This window comes from Hirsutella rhossiliensis (genome assembly GCF_020360975.1).
Source record: "Hirsutella rhossiliensis strain HR02 chromosome Unknown scaffold00007, whole genome shotgun sequence".
Taxonomy (NCBI): Eukaryota; Fungi; Ascomycota; class Sordariomycetes; order Hypocreales; family Ophiocordycipitaceae; genus Hirsutella; species Hirsutella rhossiliensis.
This window is the reverse complement of record NW_025408673.1, coordinates 68,606-95,130: the sequence shown is the minus strand read 5'-3', so window position 1 is coordinate 95,130 and position 26,525 is coordinate 68,606. Positions and strand designations below refer to the sequence as shown.

At 39.8% G+C, this 26,525-nt stretch overlaps 3 protein-coding genes across 3 annotated transcripts; 1 reads left to right on the top strand and 2 right to left on the bottom strand.

Moving 5' to 3' along the window:
• Positions 1-17,111: 17,111 nt before the first annotated feature.
• Positions 17,112-18,734, bottom strand: HRG_06781 (aromatic acid exporter family member 2 domain-containing protein; the record flags this gene model as incomplete). Its single annotated transcript, XM_044865252.1, has 1 exon — positions 17,112-18,734. The coding sequence occupies one exon, from the start codon at positions 18,732-18,734 to the stop codon at positions 17,112-17,114; it is 1,623 nt and encodes a 540-aa protein (XP_044719214.1).
• A 1,777-nt stretch (positions 18,735-20,511) lies between these two features.
• Positions 20,512-23,006, top strand: HRG_06780 (reverse transcriptase (RNA-dependent DNA polymerase) domain-containing protein; the record flags this gene model as incomplete). Its single annotated transcript, XM_044865251.1, has 6 exons — positions 20,512-21,318; positions 21,385-21,760; positions 21,948-22,112; positions 22,196-22,731; positions 22,813-22,932; positions 22,986-23,006. The coding sequence occupies 6 exons, from the start codon at positions 20,512-20,514 to the stop codon at positions 23,004-23,006; spliced, it is 2,025 nt and encodes a 674-aa protein (XP_044719213.1).
• Positions 23,007-24,330: 1,324 nt separating this feature from the next.
• HRG_06779 (protein (fungal and plant)) lies at positions 24,331-25,623 on the bottom strand (the record flags this gene model as incomplete). Its single annotated transcript, XM_044865250.1, has 2 exons — positions 24,331-25,303; positions 25,367-25,623. The coding sequence occupies 2 exons, from the start codon at positions 25,621-25,623 to the stop codon at positions 24,331-24,333; spliced, it is 1,230 nt and encodes a 409-aa protein (XP_044719212.1).
• Between the last annotated feature and the right edge of the window lie 902 nt (positions 25,624-26,525).

The window sequence follows — 26,525 nt, the reverse complement described above, 5'->3', positions numbered from 1 at the left end:
TCTAAGGAATTATCTATAAAGAACGAATCGCTTAAATAAAAGAAGATTTCGGTAGCTAATTTCTTCTTTCCTTACTCTCCTAGGTATAGACTATATAATCTTATTAATTAGAGATAAAGGATAGCTTAGTATACTACTTCTTAGTACCTAGGGCTAGGATTCTAGTTATACCTAGCTAGCTAAGAGACTATAAAAGAGATATCCGGTTTAATAGAAAATAGCTAAAAAAAAATATAGGGAGCCTACCTTTTATTAATATTAGTATTTCTCTTACTCCTTAGCTTAAAATAATAGATTAAGTAAAAGCTCTTTATTTAATATAGATATAAAGGGAAGCGTTTTCTTAAGGGAATTAAGGAGGAATTTATAAGCGACCTTATTAATATAGGCGTCTTAAGTAAGCTAAATAGTCTATTAGGACCTATTTTAAAGGATTTAAATCCTTAGGAACTACTTTAGCTCCCTTAGCTTAGTTATCTTATACCTTTATTATAAGCCCTATATAGCCTCCTTAGTAGTTACTTCTTCCTCTTTTAAGTAGGCCTAGATAATATTATTAACGTAGAAGAAGACTATAATTTTACCCTTTTATATTATATACGGTTCCTAAGGGACTTTCTTAAAGCCTAGGGCTTTAAGAGAACCTATTAAATACTATTACTAAAGAAGGAGTAATCTTTATAGTCTATATAAAGCTTTCCTAAGCTATAAAACCTTTCTTAGTTATTAGAAACTAAGTAAAGGGTATATATAAATAACTTCTTCTTCCTTAAAAGGGTAGTTAATAAAGGCGTTAATAGTATCTATTTAATTAAGTTCGAGGTCGAATTCTACTACTATAGCTATAAGGGTCTAAAAAGATATCCTTACTAAGGTAGTTGCCTTAGTAAGTAGATCCCTTTTTTCCTATTAATTCTTATAGATAACTAGCTAGGCCTTATACTTTTAAAGGAAGCTATATTTATTAGTCTTATAGATAAAGACCTACTTATAGCTAAGGACTTATTTTCCTTTTACTTTCTTCTTAAGGACCTCTTTAAAAGACCTTATCTCTTTATATAAAGCTAGGTAGTCTTTCTAGGCCTAGAAAAACTAGTCTTTAAAAGGGTGTTTTTCTAGCTACTTTTAGTTTACTAGTAGGTCTAGGAGGTCTCTTTTATATACCTTCCTTACTAATAGAGGCTTAAAAGGCTAGCCTATTATAAATACTCTATAAGAACCGTCTTTTATAAGTATTAGATAAAAGTTAGAAAATCGACTTAAATAAAAAAGAGGTTAGTCTTCTTTAGTAACTATATTAGGCCCTATACCTTCCTTTACTTCCTAAAGTAAGGATAAAAAAGCAGCTAGGTAATCCTTTAAGAGAAAAAGAGGTACCTTTCTATAGGAATATACCCTTATATTCCTATTTTACTATTATAAAAAAATACTAGGTATAGGGAGGCTCTATAAAATAAGCTAGTAAAAAGAGGCTCTATAATATAGTCTAAGGGAATAACCCTTAAAGATAAAAGACCTCTACTAAACATCTATACCTTCCTTTAGGAAAGGCGGGTTAAGATAAGCCTATCCTAATAAAATAAAATATATATAAGATATATAAGTTAATTACGAGTAGAACGAATACTATATTGCCTGTTTTAGCTTAGCGGTTCCGAAGATATCCGCGATAAGAGAATAGGTAGGGCATAGAACATTCTAGTTAAATCTACTACTTATACTAGAACCTATAGTCTTACGTTAACTATTACGTTATAATTAGACCACCTACTAAGCTAAGAAGATATACTATAGATAGAGCCTTTTAAGCACTATAGAATATACTAGAAAGCTAACTAATCGGTCTACTAGTAGGCGAGTAATAGTCTATAAAAGATAAAGGATTTCCCTAGGAGTAGTAGATAGAATAAGTAAGTTTATAAGTATCTTTTATAACGCTATTCTTTTAATATATTATTTAGCCCCTTATATACTCGTTATAAATTCCGGACGAAATCCTACCCTATACTCCTTCGACCGATCTTTCCGCTTACGTTATTAATCACCCGATCCTATACTTATTGCTTATACCTTTTTATACTTTCTTACCCCTTTAACGGTTAAGATAAGAAGACTAATAAAAAAAGCTACTTTTAGATCTTCTTTTTATATAAGAGGAGGTATAGGGAGGTAGGCGTATTCTAGCTCTATTGCTTTCTTATAATCTCCTTCTTTGTTTAGATTATTTAATCTAGTAGCTTCCTCTTCTTCTTTTTTAAAGTTAGCGTTATTATCGACTACTTCGATATTAGTTTCTTTTTCTATTTCCTTATCTAGGACCTCTTCTTAAGACTATTAAGAAGGGGGGATTTAGATCTTTTAAATTATCTAACGTTATAAGAGTAAGAGAGGCTATTAATCCCTCTTTTTATTAAAGAAGCTATATTTATCGAAAATTATATCCTTAGTTAAAATAACCTTCTATAAAAGAAGAATCTAGATCTAAAAGATATTTATAGAATTATAACTAATAAGGTAACTAATAAAGGCTCTAAGATTAAGCTTTCTTTTCTTCTTCCTTTTTAGCTATATATCTATTATAGGACACCCTACGGTTAATAATCTAAGTACCTATAACGATATTAGCCTCCCCTAAGGAAGTTACCCTTAACTCCTTAAGGCTCCCTATAAAAGAAGGAACCTAGAAGCTACTAAGTAAACTCTAGGAAATCACCTATAAATCCTAGAAATAATAACCGAGCGGATTATATAGATATTTTATAGAGATTTCCCCTAGGGATATATTATATAGGGAATATACTACGATTTCCTAAGTAATAATAGTTTCTTAGGGATTATACCGATATTTTCCTAAGAAGTTACTATAAGAATATAGCAGGGAAATTATAGAGAAATACCTATGCCTACCTAGGGAAAATACTAGGAAATACCGCTAATACGCTATACTATTATCGCACGATTATAAGGTTAAGATATTACTTAGTTAAAGCCCTAAGTAAGGTCCTACGCTTACTATAGTATATATAGAAGATAGAGAACCCGCTAGATCTTAGGCGGGTAGAGAAGAATATAGATAGTTATTACTACTCTTACTTTAACTTATAAGACTAGTAGCTAGTCCGTATTTAACGCGCGTAATAATATATAGTAGCTAGTCTATATAATACGTTTAAGTATATATAGTAGCTAGTTTATTTAATTACCTATATAAGGGAATACGTATTATAGTACGATTAGTTAGGTAGTAGAGATAGCTAGAAGTACTACGCTATATATATTATATTCTCCTTATCGTAAGACTAAAGCTTATAAGAAGAGGGATTTCTCCTCTTCGGTTAGAGTAGTAAGTAGTCTATAATATATAAGCGGGGTAGGCACGATTCCCTACCGATACCCTACTAATATATTAGTACTACGTACCTAAGTGCTTTATTAGCCTATACCTCCTAGTAGCGCTCTTATAATTATCTCCCCTTTTATATAGACGTCTTAGCTATATCTTTAATATATATTACTTTCGCTACGCTATATATATTCGGTTAGGAAGAGAGGTAGTTTCGGTTATATATCGCGCGTATACGCCTATATAAGTATATATTAGTCTACGCTCTATAACGTTAATAGTTATTATACTAGCGGTTGCCGCCGAGTAACTATTATAGTATCGCCTATATATCGGCCGCGTAACTATAATATAAAGAGCGTATATATATATATCTTACTTCTTCTATTTTCTTTTCTTCTTTAACTCTTCCGCTTATAATTACTATAGAGTTTTATACCTTTTTTTATTAATCCCTTATACCTTTTTATATTACTTTTTATCGATAATTTATTAACGATAATACCTTTTACGCCGAAGAAGATAAAGAACTATAACGCCGATTTCCTATACTATATATAGGAGTAAGTAGCGGCGGGTTCGCCCTTAAAGCGTAAGCGATCGGCCTAAAAGTCTTATAGCGACGCTAGTTCCCCTTTAGCGAAGAAAGCTAAGAAAGGTATAGGGGAATCCTAGTCCTAAGAGACGTTTAGTCTAAGACCTAACGTTAGCGAGGGTTATACCCCTATTACCCCGCTAAATACCTTAACTCTAACTACCGATAAGCCTACCTCTATAGGCCTAGAAACTTATAAGTCTATTACCCCCGTTAGCGATACTAATACTAGCGAGGAGATTATGCCTAGGCGCTCCTAGGTAAGTACTAATAACCTAGCTACTCCGTCTTAATAAGGCGGCTCTAGCTAATAAGAGATTATCGCCTAGGCCGCTCCTTAAAATAAGTAGGCTAATATTAACGATAAGGCCTAGCTAAATAAGGGCTAAGACTATCTCGATGCTTAGCCGAACGAGGGCTAAGATAACGATAACGGTAATAATAAAGACGGCCGCGATCCGACTCCTCTTACCGATAAACCTAAGAACGGCAGCGCCGGAGATAAGGGCACCTAGGCAGCGGCACGAGGCGGTCGCGCTCCTATAAAGAAGTATACCCGATCTAAGGCTAAAGCCCGCCTAGTTAGGGCCTATAAGGTTATCCCTTATAAGCTTTAGTATATATATTATTTTAGGACGGTTATTAAGGAGTATAGTACGACCGAGCCTAAGCTTATTAAGGTGCTCTCGATTAGCTATATTTTCTTAGGGGTTTCTTTAACGCGCTATAAGTAGTAATATAAACGTACCGCGACCTATAACTAAGTAAGTTTCCCCTTAACTTTAAATATTATAATTAATAAGCTAATCCTTCTTAAGGCCGCTACTTTTATATTTAGTAACCGGGCTAATATAGTCGCTATTATTAAGTACCTACGTAAGCTTAATAAGCTAAAGACTAGTAATAAGGATGCCGAGGATAATAGCTTAGACGTAGGCGTGCTTATTTTTAAGGAGGCTAATTAGCGCTATCTCGCTATTACGGTATAGTATTTAGCCGAGGCTTTCGACGCCGCCGAGACGGCCTATTATAAGTCCTTTAGGACTATAGGTATATAGAAGTCTACTATCGTAAGTTTTATCCGACCCTTTTATTAGCGACCGCCTAACGATATACTAAGTCGAGCGTGCCGACTACTATATATTAATTAATAAGCGCCGCGAGCTTATTATTCGCCTTAACCCCGCGCCCTTATTCGATATCGCCTATATAAGCCCGGAGTACCGGGCCTAGGAATCCTAGTTAAAACTCTACCTTATCGACGGCGATATAGGCTATACTTCTTAGTAGTATACCTTACTATTTACTAAGGCCGAGGTAAGTGCTATACTAATAGAGATAGGTCTTAACGCGGAGGATAAGGAAGGAGCGGAGGATAGGGTAGTTCTAGTATTTCTAGAGGTATTCGGTATAGCGGAGGGGGCGCCTTAGTTAGTTCCCGCTATACTAGCGAAGAAGAGGGGTAGTCGGAAGTAATAGATAGGTCTTATCTTTCTTTTATTTAGCTATAACTATCCTTCTCTCTTTTATTATTAGGGCCTTAGTAGAGTTATAGTTTAGTTTTATTTTCCTTAATAATATTTAATAGGTAGTATAAATAGTTTTCCCTATTCTCTTATTTTACTATTTTATATATAGTTATAGGATATTTAAGCGTACCGATATATTAATAAGTTAGTAGCGATTTAATAGGGATTCGTTACCGATTTAATAGCGTCTCCTTACGCTAGTAGGTTTCCTTACCTTACTTAGTCTTATACCTTTTTTTCCCGGTTAAGCGAGTAGTATATTCTTTAATAAGGTCTTAGCTATTCGCTATATCTTTAGCCTCGACCTATTAGTTATACTTAGCTAGCTATCCTTTTTATTTAATAAGGAAAAAGGTATCGCCCTTAGATCTCTTTTAGTCTTTAATCTCTTAGACTTCTTATTTACCTTTATTATCCTCTAAGTTTAATATTAGTAAGGTTTCGCTATCTTTATAGGTGCTTTTACGCTCCTTTTATAGCTCTAAGAAACTAATATAGAAAACGTTATAGAGGTATAAGTACTTCTTAGGGAGTATAAGACGATATACTTACTTTCTAATAGCTTATAAGACCTAAAACGGTTTAATATACTTAGGTAAGAGTTTTCTTTTTTCGTCCTTAAGGCGTAAGTTCTTTATCGATAATACTATAAGGTCTCTTACTTTTAGTATAAGCGGTTAGTGCCTTAAATCGTAGTATTTCGCTTACGATTTAATAGCCTTTCCTTAGTATTTCTTAAGCCTCTTTTATAGCTCCTATAGCCTAGTAACTCTTACTCTTACTTTAGGTACCCCCCTTTAAATAATATCGTCCTCGGTATTAATATAGAAGTTTAGTTAATAACCTATTAACGCTTTATTAAGTAATAACCTAGTTATCGCGTTCTTTATATTATTATATATAAATTAAGTAATATATAAGAGTAACGCTTAGTTAGTTTATTTTAAGTTAGTAAAGTATCTTAAGTAGTACTATATAGCTTAGTTTATTTATTCTATTTACTTATCGGTTTATAGGTAAAATACTATCGATAGCCTATATTTTACTTATAAGATAAAATAGAGATCTAACTAAAACTTACTTATAAATAGGGACCCTCTATCTAAGATAATACCTTTCGGAGGTCTATATACTAATTTAACTTAGTAATAAAATAATTCTATTAGTTCTAGGGCTATTATTATCTTAGAGATAGGAAAGAAGAGGCAATACTTAGTATATTAGTCTATAATTACTAAGATCGTATTAATATCTTATTTATTATATTATACTTTAGGTAAACCTATAGTAAAGTCTATTAATAATTCTTCCTATAGTTATATAGGATATAATAACGATTATATAGTACTATAAGGGCGATGCCTCCTAGATACTATACCTTAATATACTAAGTATAACTAAACGTATTTATTTACGTCTTTTATTATTCTATCCTAGTAAAAGTTCCTCGCTAGTAGTTCGCTAGTATATCGGGAGCTAAAGTATCCTACTAACGGATTATTATAGAAGAGCTATATTAGCTCTTACCGTAAGGCTACTTCTAGAGGCACTATAATATGACCTTTCTATAGTAGTAGTCTATCTAAGCGCACTAACTAAAAACCCTTCCCTTTTAAGAAGTCTTCGGTCTCTTTTAGCCTATTAATCGCTACGTTAACTAACTAAGTACGTTTTAGTAACTCTAGTAATAGTTCTAGAACTTCTACTATATAAACCTTTATATAGTAGGCCGCTTCTTTAACGGTCTTCCTTAAAAGTAACTATTTATAACTAGCTCTCTCTTTAGCTTAATCGGCTAATCGTTTAGGTCTCGCACCTAAATTATTATAGTTTCGCTATAGATAAGCTTATATATTTTCCTTATATAAAAGCACTTTACTATACTTATATTAACTTAAGGTTAAGTATCTCTTTGCCTATAAAAACGCCTTATTATTTCTCTATATAGATATAGTATTAATAGTAGCTAGCTTCGCTTATAGCTCTAGTAATAGTTCTATAGATAGGGGCTTCTTACTATTATATCTAGGTATTCTCGATAGCGCGTCCGCTAGGTTAGATTTACCTATATAATACTTAATCGTAAAGTTAAATAGTACTAAATATATATACTATCTTACTTACCTCCTATTTAAGGAGGTCTAGTATATAAACGTCTAGAGGTTATAGTAGTCCGATAATACCTTTACTTTATATACTGCCCCTTCGATATAATATCGCTAGTATTTAAATAACTTAACGATAGTAAAGAGTTCTTAGTCTAGAATACTATAATTAAGTTTAGCTTTAGTAAACTTCCTTAACTAAAATACGATCGGATAGTAACGCCCTCCGTTATTAGGTTAAGAGATAATTCCTACTATCGCGAATTACGATATATCTATTTCGATATAAATATATCTTTCCGGATTATAATATTAAAGGAGTAAGGCTCCTTAAAAAGTATCCTTAAGAGCCTAAAACGCTACCTTTTTAGTAAGGTTTAGCTCTATACTCCTTAGCTTCTTCTTATTCTTACTCCCTTTTAGTAATATAGTTAAGGGCGCTATAACTCCTAAGTACCTATATATAAATCGTCGGTAAAAATTATAAAACCTAAGGAAAACCTAAATATTATAGTAGGTTATAGGTTTAGGCTATTAAGCTATTACCTCTACCTATTAAGGGTCTATTAATACCCTATCGATAGATAATATAAACCTAAGGAACTTAACTAACTATTAATAAAAGATATACTTCGATAGTTTTATATAGAGCTCTATAGCCCTTAGCCTTTCTATTACTTATCCTAAGTATTTAGTATATTCTTCTCTTATTTTAGAATATATAAGGATATCGTTAAGGTAGACTACGTAGATTATATCTATAAGCCCTTTAAGCGCTTAATAGATATAGCTCTAAAATATAGCTAGTACGTTAGTAAGTCTAAAGGGCATTACTAGGTATTCGAAATATCTATAATACGTTTAAAAAGCGGTCTTTTATTTATCTCCTTCTTAAATTTAAATATATTAATACGTATTTTATATATTAATCTTAGAAAAATACTTAGCTCCTTAATAGTAGTTAATAATCTCTAAAATAAAGGGTAAAAGGTACCGATTCTTTTACGTAACCTAGTTAAGTCCTCGGTAGTCTATATATAGCTATAAGGTACTATCTTTTTTTAGAACGAAAAGGATAGGCGCCCTAGCTAGGCTCTTTAACTCCTAGATTATTTTCCTTTTTATCGCGTCTTAGATCTAGTCGCGTAATACTTAGAGTTCCCTTTACGATAGAGGGTAAATCGGTCTATAAGGAGGTTCCGTATTAGGGATTAAATTAATTAAGTAATCTATTCCCTTTCTAGCTAGTAATAAATCGGATTTATTAGCTAAGAAGGTATCTTTAAACTAGTAGAGAGTTAGTAGGATTTCGGCCTATTCTTCTTATAAAATCCCTTTATCTTCGTCTTTATTTAATAGCGGGATTAGCTTAGGATTAAGCGCTATTATATATACCCTTACTTCGTTCCTATATTCCTAAAGGAATCTATAGGGGTTTTATAAGGTTTCGCTACCTAATTAATACTTAAACTACTACTATCGTTTCTATAAAATAATATAGATATATTTATCCTTTAAGGTAGTAACTAATAAAAGGATTAGTACTTAATCGTTTAGCGTTAACTTATCGGTACTAATATAGAAATAAGTAATTATCTTTTCGGTGCCCCTTATATCTATTATTTAAAGTAGTACTAACTATACTTTATACTCCCTTACCCTACTATTATTAAGCCCTAATAACTTAGGGTATAATAGCGCTATTTATAGTAATCCCTACTATTAGGTAAAGTATATATTTATAAGGTTAACGGTACCGTAAGTATCTAAGTATATAGGGACTTTAGTAGGGTTTCGCCTTAATATTATTATAGGAGTTTTAAGTAACTATCCTATAAGTATTAAGTTTACTAAGGGAGAGGCGTTTACTTTAATATCTTACCTTTTCCTTATTTTATAGTATTAAGTCTAAGAGTCTTTACTAGGGTTTCTACCTTTAGAGAATTAGTATATTCTATAGATAAGTATCCTAGCTTATTATATTAGAAATATATAATTCCCGATTAAGTAAAAGATCCTCTTCCTCGATAACGTCCCTTAGTTCGGCCCTTAGTAGGTATATCGCTAGCTTACTAGTTATCGGTCGAATCGGTAGTATTTCCTTAACGATTCGGCCTAGCTTATCGGCCTCTTTAATTCCTTCCCCTATATATACCGCCTTAGGGTATAGTACTACTTCTATTCCCGGTTCCTCTAGGGGTAAAAGTAGTATTAGTACGTTGCCTCTTATTAGTAGTAGTATCCTAATATCGTTAGGCGACTTATATAAGCTCTTCCTATTAGTAGGTATAGATAGGTATCGAATAGAGGTTAATTTAGTCTTAAAGTTATAGCTCTAGCTTAGCGAAAAATATAAGAGCACGCGCCTTTTTTAATAGGCGTTTAAAATACCTCTCTAAGGAGTTAAGGTATAAGCTAAACTCTAAGGGGGACTAGCCTTCTCGTTAACGAGCCTCCTTTAATTACGTCGCTAATAGTATCTCCCTATTTATAGTATCCTTAATTAAGATAAGTATCTATTCCTTAAAGTATACTTAATCTATACTATATTTAGTCTAGTTAATCGGCGTTTATTCTTTAAGGTATCGGCGCTATCTCGCTTTATAGTCGCTATATATATAATCTACCGCGTAAAAGATCTTTATTTTATCGCGATAAAAGCGTCTAGGCGCTGCCTTAAAGGCGTCCTCTAGATCGTAAGTCTAGTCTAGACGTTTCTATATATTAGTAGGTTAGGATAATTAAGCGATATTTTTAATCTTAACCTTGCTACTACGACTACCGTCCGATTTAAGGGAGTAAGACCGTCGACGCTTCCCTAAACGGATAGCGATAGCACTAGCGCGTTTAGCAATTTCCTCCTTTATTTATATAACGCGATCTTATAGGCGTTTCGTCTCCTCTAGCTCCTTAACGCGCGCTTATAGGGCTATAAGCTTTTCCTTATAAGATAGTTATCTTACGCTTATAGGTAGCGATATCTTTAATATAGTTATAACGCTATCTATAATAGGGGTCTATTCTAAGGATATATTTTCCTATTCTTTATCTCCTAAGTAGATACTTAATATATATAACGAAGAGGCCTTAACTAGTTAACTACTATGTCGCGCTATAGGAGCGTTATATAGTCTTCTCTAAGTAGCTATCTCTACTAGGTAACTAAAAAGGGAAGCTTTAGAAATTATAAGGGAATACGTATTATAGTACGATTAGTTAGGTAGTAGAGATAGCTAGAGGTACTGCGCTATATATATTATACTCTCCTCGTCGTAAGACTAAAGCTTACGAGAAGAGGGATTTCTCCTTTTTAGTTAGAGTAGCGAGTAGTCTATAATATACGAGCGGGGTAGGCACGATTCCCTGCCGATACCCTACCGATATATTAGTACTATATACCCGAGTGCTTTATTAGCCTATACCTTCTAGTAGCGCTCTTATAACCCGTTAGACCTTTACTAGATCTAGGTAAACGGTAAGGTTAACGTACTAGCCCTATACTAAGGGACTAGTATATAATAATATCGGTAGTTATAGTATATACCTTATAGCTATAGGTATAAAGGTAAGCTAGTAAGGCCCTCTTTTTTATAAAGAGCTTAAAGGGGGATTTTTAGTTTATTCCTTAGGTCTTAAAAAGGCTCTCTAGGTCCCTTAGGGTCCGGTTTTAAAGGTAATAGGCGGTCTTAATAACTTCCCTTTAAAGGTTATAAGGAAGCTTTATAGTAAGTCTTATTATATAGGCCCTTTCTATTATAGCACCCCTTAATCTTTCTACCCCTCCGTTTTAGGTCTAGGTATTATATTAATAGGAGGGGTAAAATACCCCTTTTTTAAAGCTAGTTTAAGATATCTTTTATAAATAGCTCTCTATTAGACTATATCTTCTTTACCTTATAGCTAAAGTAGGATTTTATCTAGTTAACGAAGTCCTAGAAAGTAGACTAGTTATACTTACTTAGGTAGGTCTATAAGAAGTAAGGGAAAACTATCCTTAAAAAAGCGTCTATAAAGAATATTACCTTAACGAAACTTTCCTAGTCCTTAAAGACGTCGGTCTAATTAACCTAAATTTCTTTATATAGTTAGTCCGGCCGTATAAGGGGTCGTTTAGAAATTCGTTTTTTAGTCTTCCCTTAGCTATAGTATTTATATTCGATAGTATTTAGGCCCCTTATTCGCACGCCCTATTATTAGCTTAGCTTATATAAAGCTAGGGGGCCTAGGTAACTAAGTTATATATACTAAAGAAGGCCGTCTCTTTAAGCTATTAAAGAGGGTCCTTTAAACCTACCCTCTTAGTAGGGAAAGCTAACTTCTTAAGAGGTTCCTTTCTAAGAATAGGTTAGAATTCGAGAATAAATTAACCGAATTTCTCTTTAATAAGCTTAATCGTTTAATTCTTTTATACTAGCCTTATAGGCTTAGATATTATATCCTAAAAGATTCCTTCCTTTTAAAGAAAGCGGAAGGAAATTAAGCTTATTAAAATTTAAGGGTAAAAAGCTACCCTTTTTTATCGAAGAATTTATATAGACCTATTAAGTAATTTTATTATAAAATTTACCCTTTTATATCCCTCTATTTATATAGTTAATTCCCTAGTAATAAGGTATTCCCTCTATACCTTTTTAAAGGACTAAATTATAAGAGTATATTATAGATATTAAGGGAAGTATTAAAGTTAAGGATAGCTAATTTTTATAGGGGATAATTAGAGGGCTCTAATAGGTAGTCTTACTAATTTATAAGGAAGATAAAGGATAGATTTACTATACTAACGATTTTTCCTTGAATTTATAGCTTAAATAAAGGTAGCGGTATTATTAGTTACTATTTCTTAGTAACCTAACTCTTATCTATCTTTTTCTATAATAAGGGGTCCTCCTTAAGAGACTATTATATCGTTTCTTATAGCCTCTTTAAAAGGTTAAATCCTTTAAGTCGGCTTTCCTCGAAGACCTATTAGTATTATAATAACTTATAGCCTAGGGATTTATAAGCTAAGTAGCTATTTTATTTAGTTTTTTATTTCTTCGAGGAATCCTTGTCCTAGTCTAGAAGGTCTACTTAAAAACCCCCCCTTTTTACCCCTTATTACTAATTTTAACGAGGTTCTAATTTAACTAGTTCCTTGATTTTTCGACTAACGGACTAAAAGGTCTATTAGGGGACTAGTTAGGCCGGATAGACTAACGGGACCGGGGCTGGGCCCGGAGCAAGATATAAAGCTAGGGCCGGGATAGTAGCTATAGTTAAAGACAGCGTTAAGGCTCTTAAGGGAGGTAGAGCTAGAGGGGCAGCAGCAGTAGTAGTAGCGGGGGCCGTAGTAGGAGGGGCTATAGCAGCTATAAGGGTAGTAGGTCGAGCCGTCTAGGTCGAGTGCTAGCTACGAAGGAATAAGACTGCTTACTATTATACTTTAGTAGCTTCTTTATCTAGTTCCTAGCTAGCTTCTCGAAAGATAGTTAAGTAACTATTACTAATAGGCTTTATTAGTATAGATATATCCTATAGCTACTAGCCGGAAAGAGCTTTTATTAAGAAGTATTTATTAGCTTCCTTAAGGATTTCTTCTTACTTAGCTAGCTATAAAGAAGCTTATAGGTTCCTAGTAGAAAAGGCTCCTAGGTATACTATATAGGTCTTCTTAATATAGTTAGTTATATAGCCCCTCGAGGGAGCTATTAAGGTCTCTAGCTTTAAAAGCTACTACCTAAGGGTCTCTTCTTCTTAAAGAGAGATTAGCTTTACGGTATTAATAGATTCCGTTATCGCTATATATATAGTAGTTAGTAGCTTTTTCTTATAAAGGTATTCCTTACGGTAACTCTTATAGTTACCTAAGGTAGTAGAAAAAGCTCTTTACTATATTAAGGTTAGCCCGGAAAAGAGGTAAGCTCCCTCTATAAATTCTATTGCCCTAGGACGAAGAGGGAGCTTAAAAGGGTCCTACTTATTAAAGAAAACTAAATTATAGATAGTTCTATCTATATAAGCCTATAGCTCCTTTACCTACTTATCTTAATCTTAAGGTTCTATAAGAATCATCCTATAGACTATAGGGGTAGTAGAAGAGTCGGTTTTTAATATCGTTATAAAAGAGGGGGTAGAAAAGTTAGTTAAAAATCGGCTTTTTTAGTAAGAGGGGTAAAAGGAAGCTACGAGGGATATAAGATAGGTGCCTTTTATAGTAGCTAGAAGGTATAGGAATTTTATTCCTCCTAGGCTTATAACTCTTATAAAGAGAGATATAAGAAGTATATATAAAATATATAAAGGTAAAATTAAAAGTAAGGGGTCGGATAGGTAGGGTAAAGATATTTAATTCTTATAAGGGTAGTAATTATAGTAAGGGAGTAATTATTATATTACCTTAATTCTCCTTCTTTTCTTTATTTAACGCCCCTCTTTATACCTATTTAGTATCTCGATTAATAAAGAAGATCCTACTTAAAGAAGCTACTAATATCCTCTTAACTACTAAGCTTTTTACCGGTCTTTCCCCTCCTTTCTAGCCGTTGCTAGTATATCCGTCTTATCTCTCGCTACCTCTATAAGAAGCTATCGCTACTTCTACTTCCCCTCTTACCCCTACCTTCCTTTCTATACCTCTTTTTAGCTCCTTCTTTCTTCTTTTATACTAAGTGTTTTTAGCTTCCTAGGTCCTTCTTACTAAGGGATATCTCTAAGAACTACGAAATTAAGCTATGCTTTACGATAATATAACTTATATCCCTTTATTAATTATATAATCTATTTATTCTATTATTAAAAGAGCCCTTTCCCTATTAATAATTAATATAGTTATCTTAACTCTATACTAAGTCTTAAGTAATACTATAAAGTTATTAAAGATATCTTTAATATATATTTTTCTTTTTATTAAGTAATAGAACCTTATAAATATATCTATATAGGTAAATAAGGCGAAGTTCTTTTCCCCGTTATATATTATTATAAGGCTAAGGTAAAGGTCGAAGTTAACTTATACCCTTAGACCTTTAGGCCTTAAGGATAGTATTTCTCTTAAGACTTCCCTCTTAGCTTTCCTTATTACGTATATTTAATAGCTATATATTATAGGGCCTTAAAGCTTAGTACTTAGGTAGGCTTTTAATAGCTTCTCTAGTAATCTTAGACTAAGATACTTAAGGCGGCGATACTATAGGTTACCTACCCCCTTAGTTAGCGGCTTAGGCACTTATATAACTATAAATACCTACTTCTTAAACTATAGGAGTATTCCTATTATAAATTAGCTTTTAAAGTCGGTTTGTTTAATATAAATATCCTTTATAGGTTTTAAATAAAGGTATCCTAGGAGCTAGTTTTAGAATATCCCTACTATTATCCTTAGGCTAGCTAAGAAGACGCTTATTAGTATTTCTAAGATAAAGTAAGTATTTAATAAAGTTATCTTTCTACTATAAATTATAAGGATAACTACTATTCTTATTCTTTATACCTTAAAGGCTTAGCCTTTAACCTAGACTTTATTAATAGAACCCTACTTAAAAGTTCCTTCCTAGAACTATCTTAGGTTATTAAAGAGGTTAATATCGGCTCTTAAGTTATATATTAATTTATTAGTAAGTAACGGTATTCCTTTAATAGCTATACTTACCTTAGATAGAGTAACTATATTAATAGTCTTTCTTAGCCCGTTATTACTAATAATAGTATCTATTAATTCTCTTCCTTTAAGGTAAGAGTTAAGGGTCTAAGCTAGGTATTTTACTTTCTTATTTAGATAGTCCTTTAGCTGTTTTTTTAATATGCTATTTAGCTAGATTACTATATTTCTAGCCTAATAAGGGCTTCTTATTATATATTACCTATAGTAAGTAGTAATTTTCCTACTAGCTTATTAGTCTATTAACGTGCTACTTATAGCTAATATATTTAGCTTAGGTATTTACTTTCTTAGAGATTTAATTAGCGCTTCTCTTTTTTATAGGTAGTTATAACCTCTTCTTATAAGTATATTCTTATTTAAAGTTAGCGATTAGGTTCCTTAGAGGAAGTTAATCTTAACTATATCTTTTATTATAAAGGTCGAGAGCCCTTATTACTATAGACTAATATAGGTCCTACTTATCTACCGCTATAAGAAAATCCTATATAATTCTTATATTATTAAGTATATCGACCTTAAGATCTCGTAAATCTATAATAATTTAGTCGAGCTATTCCGCTTAAGCTTTCTAGTCTTATATACTTCTTTTATTAATAGAAGTTATATATCTCTTATAAATTAGCTTTTTCTCCTTTACCCTTAAAGGTCGGGCTTACTTCTTTTACTCCTTATTTTTCTCTTTTAAGCTATTATATATTAAGGTTACCCCTTAAAGCCCTTTATTAATTATTTTCTTAATTAATTCTTTAAGTATAATTAAGGCTCTTTACTAGACCTTATAGCGATTAAATTATAGCTAGAACCTTCTCTTAAGGTTACGAAAAGAGTCCTTTATATCTTAGTATTATTTATTATAGCCTATTCGCTTTATAAGGAATATAGCTTTAGTTTTATCTTCTCGTTAAGAAGGTCTCCCTCTAAGATTAATAATAAATTGCTCCTAGTCTAGCTATTAGGGCTATTTAAGCTCCTTTATACCGTCTAAGTTAGTATATTCCTAAGTCTTATAAGTCTAGGCCTATAATTTAATCCCCTTAATTTATAAGGTCTAATTAAGGCTTTCCCTTAGTCTTATAATATAATTATCCCCTCTTACTTTCTTTAACGTTATCTTAAGAAAAATAAGGGTTTTAGTTTAATAAATAATATCCTTCTTTAAGGGATATATAATTTATATATTTCTAATAGTGCCCCTTAGTATAGCTAGGTTCCTTACCTTAAAACTACGATTTATACGTTATAATAGCGTTAATAGCTCGTAAATAGCTTTAAAGGTAATATCGGTAGGTAAAAGATAATCTAGTTATATAGACTAGGCTTATAACTCTTAAGTAAGGGCGTAAGAGTATAGTAAAAGAAATAAGGGCATAAAAAGGTAAATTTAGTAATATATATCTTAGTCTATCTATTAAGATAAGGGGGGGCTTATATAGGTATAGTAACTATATATAGCTAGCTAAAAGAGGGCATTAAGATATTCCTATACCTAAGTTAGGCCTATATAATATCCTTAGGCTAGGGGAGTTATATTAGTTAGGCAGGCTTCCTTGTGCATGACTATTAGGTCCACTAGGCATGACTGTGGCCTCTTATGCCCACTCTCCTTAACAGATACCCACATCCTCCGAACACCATCCAGAAAGCCAACTACGGCAGGAAACTTCCTCCGGCGTGTCGTCTCAAAGTTCAAAACCTAAAGACAATTGAAACTCCAGCCATTCAACATACATACATGAATACTTACGCGGGAGACTGCGCACGTCTCTCGCTCCCAAGCTGATTGGCCCCTTGTGAGTAATACAGATACAGACACTCCTATAATCCTGAGACATGTATTTCAATCAAAGGTTTTTGACAGGGAAGTCCATGTCCCGAGGAAGGCTGTCGCGAACCCACGCGTTCATGCATCTTCCCAGCGGTATATAACATGACACTCCCCCAATGCTCCCTTGAGTAGCAGCACCAAGTCATCAATAGTAGACAAAAACTTTACATAGCTAGAAATTGCGACGCAGTATTGCCTGTAATATTCATTGCGGACCAGGGTCTTGCTCAGCATGGCCTCGTGGCTCTGTGCGTTCCAAAACCTGCTGATGAGCGGCGTGGGCAGTCTTTCAGGCAAAGGACCCCCGGTCCTTAGTGATTGTTCGATGATTCCCAGCACACTCATGACTTCCCCAATGATACGATCGTCCAAGAGGCCGACTGTGTTGACGAGTCGGGCTTGCAATTCCGTGGGGAGAGAGGCTGAAAGGACGAGGAGCCTTCCCAGAGATTGATTCATGTATTGACATTGCTCTTGTGTTTTTTTGAGAACCTTTTGATCAAAGGCGCCGAGGTTGAGTTCGACCCTGAGCAGTGCGATAGCCCCGTTGAGCGAGAGTAGAGTCTCCGCTACCTCGAGGGAAATTTGCTCCGCCACGGCTCCAAGAGGGCTGCCCTGCTCTGAACGACCCCAATGAGAGAGTAGGAGAGAGTAGTGGTCAGCCAGCGTGCGTACCGTGTTAGCAAGCGATTTGCACACGTGGCTGGTGGCCGAGGGGGGTCTCGGAAACAGCTGGACAATAATTGACGCAGCAAAGCCCACCAGAACCGTTACTAGTCGTTTCCAAAATGCCTCATAGCCTATTCCAGGCAGCCCGTACTGCTCGATATGGTCGTGGTCGTAACTGAAGCCTATGATGAGGATAAAGGTGGATCCGAGCATGATGCCGGCCTGCACGAAAGCAGGCGGCAGGAATAGACGGCACCAGACAATAATGGCTGTGATCACAGCCGTGATGGCAGATAAGCCGTATGGGTTGCCTGGGCCGTTCGCAGCCCCTATATACCATGCGACGACTGCCAGAATGCCCCCAACCACGGTGCCCAGCCCACGAGAGACAAGGGAGAACGTAAAGTCGGCGGTATATTCCACGAGACAAGTCTGCGCTGTAATTATTGTCCAGATTCCCTTTTCGCGATAGTAGAAACCCGCGGAGCTTGGGATCGCAGCCGGAATCGCAGTGCCTATGGTCAAAATGACCATCCGGAGTGCGTATATGCCGGCGGGGTTGGTGAGCCATTTGTACGCCCCGACAATGGCTCGACTCAAAAAGCCTTTTCTCACCGGGGAATGTTTTGACCCGCGGCTAAAGAGTAGCCGTCGGTAAGCTTCCTTGGCCTGGCTCTCAAGTGCAATAGGGTCCGTGGGAGAGTCGGGGTTCTCGTCAATGTGGGTCGAGATACCGGAGAGAGAGATGGAAGAATGTCGATTAAACAGCCAGGAAAGCGAATATTGCAGTCGAGAGGGAAGCCAGATGCGATGGGTCGTCCGTGTTTTATTCAGATGTGAGATGTGCTCCAGCAGCTTCTCCACCGTCACGGCTGTGCCCAGTATGCGCTCCTCAATGACCATGGAGAAGACAATACCCTGTAATGAAAAAGGTCGGAGATCCTCGTCAATCTTCAGCCGGCCCTTGTCGTCAAAGTGATGCGCATGGATTTCCAGCACAGCTTCGGTCGTGTCAATGACGCAAGTCATTCTGGCAGAGCGCAGAGTCGTCAACGCGTCCTGGAGCTCTCGAGCCAACTCGTCGAACCTCTGTTGTGAAGGCTTGCCTATCCATCGACAAGCATTGACGGTGTGGATGCACTCGGCGGAAAGCTCGATGGATCGGGAGCAGATCTGCAAGACGTCGGCAGTCGTGGCTTGGAGGGCCTTCAAAGCGCGCTCCTGCGTCAAGCTGTAACGGGCAAGCCGCTTTAACGGCGGCTGCGCCGCCTAGCTTCTAGAACCTTCCATTGGCTCGAAGCTATAAAATGCCGTTATGCTCTTATGTAGTAGATTCTCTTTCTTTCTTCCTTTCTTCTGTATCTTGATAGTAAACAGCATAGGGACTAGTTAGTTGTATCAACTCACTAGAGGCCTTTCACATACTATCAAGATCACTGAAGACACTGAAGACACTGAAGACACCAAAGTAACTGAGTCCCGTCGGAACTATTAACGTTCAGCGAAGTCGCGATGGCCGAAGATAACAACATGCAGCCGGACGTCCTCAGCGCCCTGGTTGCCGAGATACGAAGTTTGAGAGAAGAGAATTCCCGAAGAAATACCCAGTTTGAAGAACGGTTTATTGCCCTGGAACTCCAGCAACACCAGCAATCCCGTTCGTCTGAACTCCCAGAGCCGACGCCATCTGTCACCCCGGCTGTCCCCATCGAGGACATCCATGTAGTCGCCACTCACAGCCCTCATCCAACCAAGCGCCCCAAATTACGAGACATCCCGAAATTCGGCGGCGACAAGGCCCAGTGGCGAAGCTGGAAACTAGAAACCGAAGGAAAACTACGAGTCGATAAAGAAGCCCTTGAGATGCAGAGGGCCACTTTATGTACATCTTCATGAGCCTAGAAGGCAAGGCTAAAGACAACGTGACCACATTTGTGGAGATGCAAACCGAGAAGAAAACGTTCAATGTTGCTGAACTACTCAACCGCCTCGAGTTGTTGTACGGGGAGAGGGATCGCAAGCAGAGAGCTACACGCAACTTGCATTCGATTAAGCAAGGGAGAATGAACCATTCACGTCCTTTACCCCGCTTTGAGAGGAGATCGCCAATGCCAACGCCGAGTATTGGCCAGACGACAGCAAGATTTCCTACCTCCAGGAGGCACTAAACGACAAAATGAAAGCAGCCCTTATAGGCTCTGACCCCTCTGCCATCAGCAGCTACGTTGGGCTGGCGAGGAGATGCGATTCGCTGAGCAGCCAGATGGAACTGTTGGGTCAGTGGAAAAGGCCCCGAGGCAACACAAAGAGTTCGGACAACTATGACAACCACCAGAACCATGGAGGCCAGGCCGCCCAGAAACAGTCCGGCCAGAAAACTGAAGTTAGACGAGAGGACATGATGGAATGGGAGCCAACTCTACAAGCATCCGCGAAAGTGAACGCTGCGCGCACCCGCGGTGATAAGAACACATATGGTCACCAATCCAACCGACCAGAAGACCAAGCGCTGTTGGGCAAGCGTGCAAAGTGGGTCGATCAGACCGAGATGGACGCCCGTTACCGTGAAGGGCGTTGCCTTCGTTGTGGAAGAGACAACTGCAGGATCGAGCGCTGCCCATTGGCTGCGCCTATCCGACCCGCAAACGCGACCCGTCGCACTCAGGTCAATGCCGTGGCTCCGACACGACCAGCGGTCACTAATGCCGAGATCGCCGAAGACGAAGCTTCGTCTCATAGCGATGAAGATTCAGACTAGGGACACGCGGCGGCTGTGAGAGAATGGGATGTGAGCGGAAAAGCAAAAATGGACGGGGAACCGTTCATAGCAGACGTCAGGGTGAACGGCACAGACTTTGTGCCATCTCTCGTCGATTATGGCTGCCTCTGCTACGGCGCGGTTAGCAAGCGCACATTTCACTCTCTCCAGTTGCCACATATACGCGTTCAGCCGCGCATCTTGGAGAATGCAGCGGGAGACGGCAAGGAGGTCAAAATCGACAAGATCACGTATGTGTCGATCGACCTCGATGGACATCAGCAGCATCGTGTTTTCATGTACGTCATCGACGATCTTAACTGGGACATGATCCTGGGTAAACGATGGATGGAAGACCAGGATGTTCACATCCACGCAAAGGAAGGATATCTCGAGATCGGGTCCAGTGGAGTTCAAGTACGAGACCGACGACGTTACCAGCCTCCCCAGCTAGACGTCTCTAATGTCATGGCCGCAACCTTTTTAGCGGAAGCACGCCGTGACAAACGCAAAGGCGGCATTGGAGTTCACTCGGTCACAATGGCGGATATTGACAAGGCCCTAAGACCGAAACCGAAGACTGACGTAATGGAGAAGCTGCCACCACAGTACCACAAGTGGTCTCGAGCTTTCTCTCAGCAACTGGCCGACCAGCTGCCCCCTCATCGGCCAGGTGTGGACCTGAAGATCGAAGTGCTGAAAGACGAGCATGGCCGAGAGAAGCCCCTACCCTGGGGACCGCTTTACAGCATGTCCCGCGAGGAGCTATTGGTACTACGGAAGACTCTCACAGAACTACTCGACAAGGGATTTATTAGAGTCAGCAGCTCGCCAGCCGCGGCACCAGTCCTTATGGTGAAGAAGCCCGGCGGAGGCATCCGCTTCTGCGTGGATTACAGAGGTTTGAACCATATAACGAAGAGGGACCGCTATCCCTTGCCCTTACTGAGCGAGACCCTGCGAACTATAGCCAAGGCAAGGTGGTTCACCAAGGTAGATGTTATAGCAGCGTTCCATAAGATCAGGGTCGCCCCCGCCGACGAAGAAAAGACAGCTTTCAGAACGCGCTATGGATCCTTCGAATGGCTGGTAGTTCCATTCGGCCTGACAGGCGCACCAGCAGCCTTTCAGCGGTATATTAACAGCGTGCTCCAGGATTACCTAGATGATTTTGTGTCAGCGTATATCGACGATGTCCTGATCTTCTCCTCTGGAAGCCTGCAAGACCACCGCGACAAAGTCGGCAAGGTCCTCCAACGACTGATGGACGCTGGGCTGCAACTGGACATCAACAAGAGCGAATTCGAAGTCAAGGCTGTGAAATACCTTGGGTTTATCATCGAGGCGGAGTGTGGATCCGAGTCGACCCAGAGAAGGTTGAGGCTGTGAAGGGATGGGCAACCCGACGAATGTTAAATCCGTGAGGAGTTTCATCGGATTCGCGAACTTCTACAGGATATTTATGCCAGACTTCTCGGTGATAGCGGAGCCGCTAACGCGGCTAACGAAGAAGGACGTGCCATTCCGTTGGGATGGATTGTGCGAAGAAGCCTTCGAGAAGCTCAAGGACCTGTTGATCACGGCCCCGATCCTTGCACACTTCCATCCAGAAAGGAGACTATCTTGGAAGCAGACGCTTCAGGATTCGCGTCGGGAGGCGTGCTCTTGCAGAGAGATGATAAGGATGGACTGGTACGACCTGTCGCATACTTCTCGAAGAAACATTCGGCAGCCGAAGCGAACTACGCTATCCATGACAAGGAGCTACTCGCCATTCTCAGATGTTTGGAGCAGTGGGAACCAGAGCTACGGGCAGTAGAGCACTTCAAGATCCTAACGGACCACAAGAACCTGAGATACTTCTACTCGGAAAGGAGGTTGACAGAGAGACAAGTGCGGTGGTCGGAGTTCCTGTCCAGGTTCCAATTCGAGCTCGAATGGAGGCCGGGCCGCAAGGGCGGATTGCCTGACGCACTCTCTCGACGGGACCAGGATATGCCGGCCAACCACTCTGATGAACGACTAAAGGGACGCATTATGAGGCTATTCCAAGATGATCACCTTAGAAGGGTCCCAATATCGACATTGTCTACCAACACCGAGGGTGCCCAGGAAATCAACTTCGGAAAAGAGATCAGGATATTTGAAGATGAGGAACTACAGCAGCTGTGGCACGCCGCACGCCAAGAAGACAAGCTCTATCAAGAACTCGCGAAGCTGGTAGCAGATGGAGCGAAGAGTTTGCCAACAGAATTACAGAAGGAGAAGGTTGTCAGCATTTCAGAGTGCTCATTAGACAATAGAGGCCTGCTGTGCTTTAGAGAACGCGTCTGGATACCCGGTTCGGAGCCGCTACGTACGAGGATCATCCAGGAAACTCACGACTCTCATATCACCGGACATTCTGGAAGGGACCTCACGTACTCGACTCTGTCGAGACGCTTCTTCTGGCCGGGTGCCGCTAGCGATGTACGTCGGTTTGTGCGCAACTGCGAGGTTTGCGGACGAAACACCATCTGGAGGGATACAAAAAGGACTCCTAAAGCCGCTCCCTATTCCGCAACGCATATGGAGCGAAATTACCATTGACTTTATCACTGACCTCCCACCGTCGGGGAAGGATGGCGCGACGAACTGCATGGTGGTCACGGACCGACTCACCAAAGGCGTCGAACTCGAAGGATTGTACGATATTTCTTCAGAAGCGGTTGCAAGAAGACTATTCGAACGACATTACCCTGTCCATGGCATCCCAACGGCTATAACCAGTGATCGGGGTCCCCAGTTCGTCAGTGGTATGTGGAAACATTTCTGTCAGCTGCTAGGATCGAGCAACGGTTGTCGACAGCGTACCATCCACAAACCGACGGTGCAACAGAACGAATGAACCAAGAGGTAGAGAGGATTCTTCGGATATGGACAAACTATCTGCAAGATAACTGGTTAGACTTGCTTCCAATCGCGATGGCGACTATTAACGAGCGGGAAGCAACCTCCACCGGACTGAGTCCGTTCTTCTTCATGCATGGCTACCATAATGAGCCAATCCAGTTAGTTGAGCATCGAAGAACGGAAGACACGACACAGGGAGAAGCTGCAGCGGAGGATTTCATTCAGAGACTACAGGACGCCACGGAGTTTGCGCAAGCAGCGATAGCTATGGCCCAGGAAATACAGCAAGCGCAAGCCAACAAGCACAGGACAGCCGCACCGAGATACAAGCCTGGGGATTGGGTATACCTCAACTTGAGAAATGTCAAAACATCGCGACCCTGCAAGAAGCTCGATTGGTTACATGCCAAATATCAAGTGCTCGCGGAAGTCAGCCCACATGCCTACAGGTTGGATGTGCCTGGACGCATCCATCCAGTCTTTCACGTCGATCTACTCCGGCCAGTCCCTGGAGACCCATTGCCTTCGCAGAAAATCAATCAAGAGAGTGCCCCGCCGGTGCTGGTGGACGGCCAAGAGATGTACCTTGTCGAAAGAATTCTGGATGAAAGAATGGAAGGTACGCATAAGAAGGTGCTCGTAAAATGGCATGATTACTCGCAGCCTACGGGAGCCCCTCGCCACTATTCGACACACTGATGCATGGAAGCAATGGAAGAAACATCAAAAGAGTGTCACCTTCTCAAGTCTTCTTCACACAGATTGCCACGATCCCACGGAAGAGGAAACGTTGGAAGGGAGGGAGGTAATGTAACGGGCAAGTTGCTTTAACGGCGGCTGCGCCGCCTAGCTTCTAGAACCTTCCATTGGCTCGAAGCTATAAAATGCCGTTATGCTCTTATGTAGTAGATTCTCTTTCTTTCTTCCTTTCTTCTGTATCTTGATAGTAAACAGCATAGGGACTAGTTAGTTGTATCAACTCACTAGAGGCCTTTCACACAAGCCATGCTCGGGACTTTTGAGAGCTTCGAGTAGATTTGCGCTCTCCAGCAGCTGATGACGGCCAATCTCTTGGCCGTTCTGTTCGGCGGTCGGTCCCTTTTCAACTGCACCTTGCCCAAGTTTCTGGCTTTCCAAACACTCTCTTTTCTGGGCGGCTTCGACTTTGGTGATATGGAAATCGAGAAGTGACAAACAAGACAGCATGACCTCGCGGACCCGGACTTGCAGCGACTTTACGTCGTCTGCGTTCCACCGGCCGCGTGAAAGGTCAAGAGGAAGGAAAGCGAGGGCCGGCTCCATGGATTTGTAGGCGGCAATCAAGCTGTAACGGGCGCCTGCTAGCTGGCTCACCTGCATTGTATGGCTTGCCAAGTGCTTCCGAGTCGCGTCCAGCGATGTCTCCGTCATGCGAATGAGCTTTTCCATCTGGTGCAGCACCGCGTACGAAGTCGACTGCGGGAAGAAGAGGAGGCAACAAACGGCGCCGAGCCCGATGCCAATAGTCCCGGGCTTTACCAAGAGTGAAGCCAAGCTCGCATTGAAAGTCGTCAGCGTCAGTCCAATAAGCAAGAAAATGTCGATGACAATGACCCCGAAAATCTGCGTCAAGGTCAACTTGGGGTTGTTGTACCGCAGACGGGTCAACGCGTAGACGAAGACGCAGCAAAAGACGTAGAAGACGACAGTGATGCGCGCATCGAGCATAAAGCCGTCGTGCACCAGCTTTTGCGCCTCCCAGGCGACGCTTTCGCCAGACCGCTGGGCGGTCTGGGCGGCCTGCTGCTGCAGGGCCTGGAGCCTTGCCTGCGTCTCTGATGCTGGACGCGCGTCCAATGCGGCCTTCATCGCCACTAGGCCCCAGGCCCAGGCGAGGCACATGCCAAAGAGGGCCGAGAAGGCAGCCAGGAGGTAGAGAAACAGGATGCTAGCCGGAGGCACAATGTACCTAGATGACGGGATTTGACGCAGGTTAGTCGCACGCAGCTGGCATCAGCCAAACGGGGCTTACAGAATTATTGCGCCGAAAAAGGTGGCGACGCCGATACTGCGAAGGGTAGGTCCGAGGAAAATCAGTATGCTTGCAACCCACGTTGCGGCCCAGCAGCGGAAGACGATCTTGAGGTCATGGCTGTTAAAGTGGTCGAGCCAAGCAGGCAGAGTAAGCTGTCGTTTTGGCCCAGCCTCTTCATGTTTTAAGCCGGCTTCTCGATCCTGAAGCCCTGCCGCATTCTCTTGCGGGCTCGGAGCGTTGTCTTCCGCGGGCATGGCTAGAGTTGTCTTGGCCAGACTGGACAGTCGACTCGTTGAGTAGGCGAACTTGTCGTCGGATGGAGCGGCGAGCGTAAAATCTCGTGCGCCAAATTTCTGGAACCAGTCGGCATTTGCCGCTTCCGTCTATCCCATTGCCCCGGGAGGCTAACCTACCCTGATGCTACGGTCCTGGCCTAACGGTCACGGGCGACTATAGGTGGGTTCATATTAAATCACATTTTAACCTAAACATAGACGTAGAACTTTAAGATAAACATACTGCCGCAAGAATCGGAATTTTGTAAAATATATATGCTAGATAATATTTGTTTTAGCTACGTGCCAGCACACTTGCCCTACCGTCAACGGCTGTAAAGCTGAGTCCAACGGACCTCCTGTAGCAATAGCCAAGCCTTACCTCCCTAGTACTGTGACTGCTATAGTGGTAATAGAGGATAAAGCATTGCTGCTGTATCCTATGAGCTTAATAAATCCCTGTAGATATCTAACAGTAATATTTAATTAATAGAATATTGCTTTATGTCCCAGGGCTAGCCTTTGTTTTTGCTTGGTGCTAGACCAAGTCTTCTTATGTGTGGTCAATTGACAAAGCTATCACTTAGTCAATTTCGTTCTCTCTTGCTGCGTGCCACACATGCCTCTGCAGTGACTGAGGGGTTGTCAAAACTTTGGTCCTGCGGCCTGCCCAATGAGGCTATTCACGAGGAAAAGAGAGCTCTATTGAGAGGCTCAAAAGGATGCGTTGATTGAAGCTGAAGAACACGTCTGCGGAGCTAGTTGCGTTGTGCAAACAGATTTTCTCGGGCCTTTTCCTGACTGGCTGACGGTCACCATTTGTAGTTATTTTAATAGTGCTTGCAGCGTACTCTATTAAACATACTTTGACGGGCAAAGTC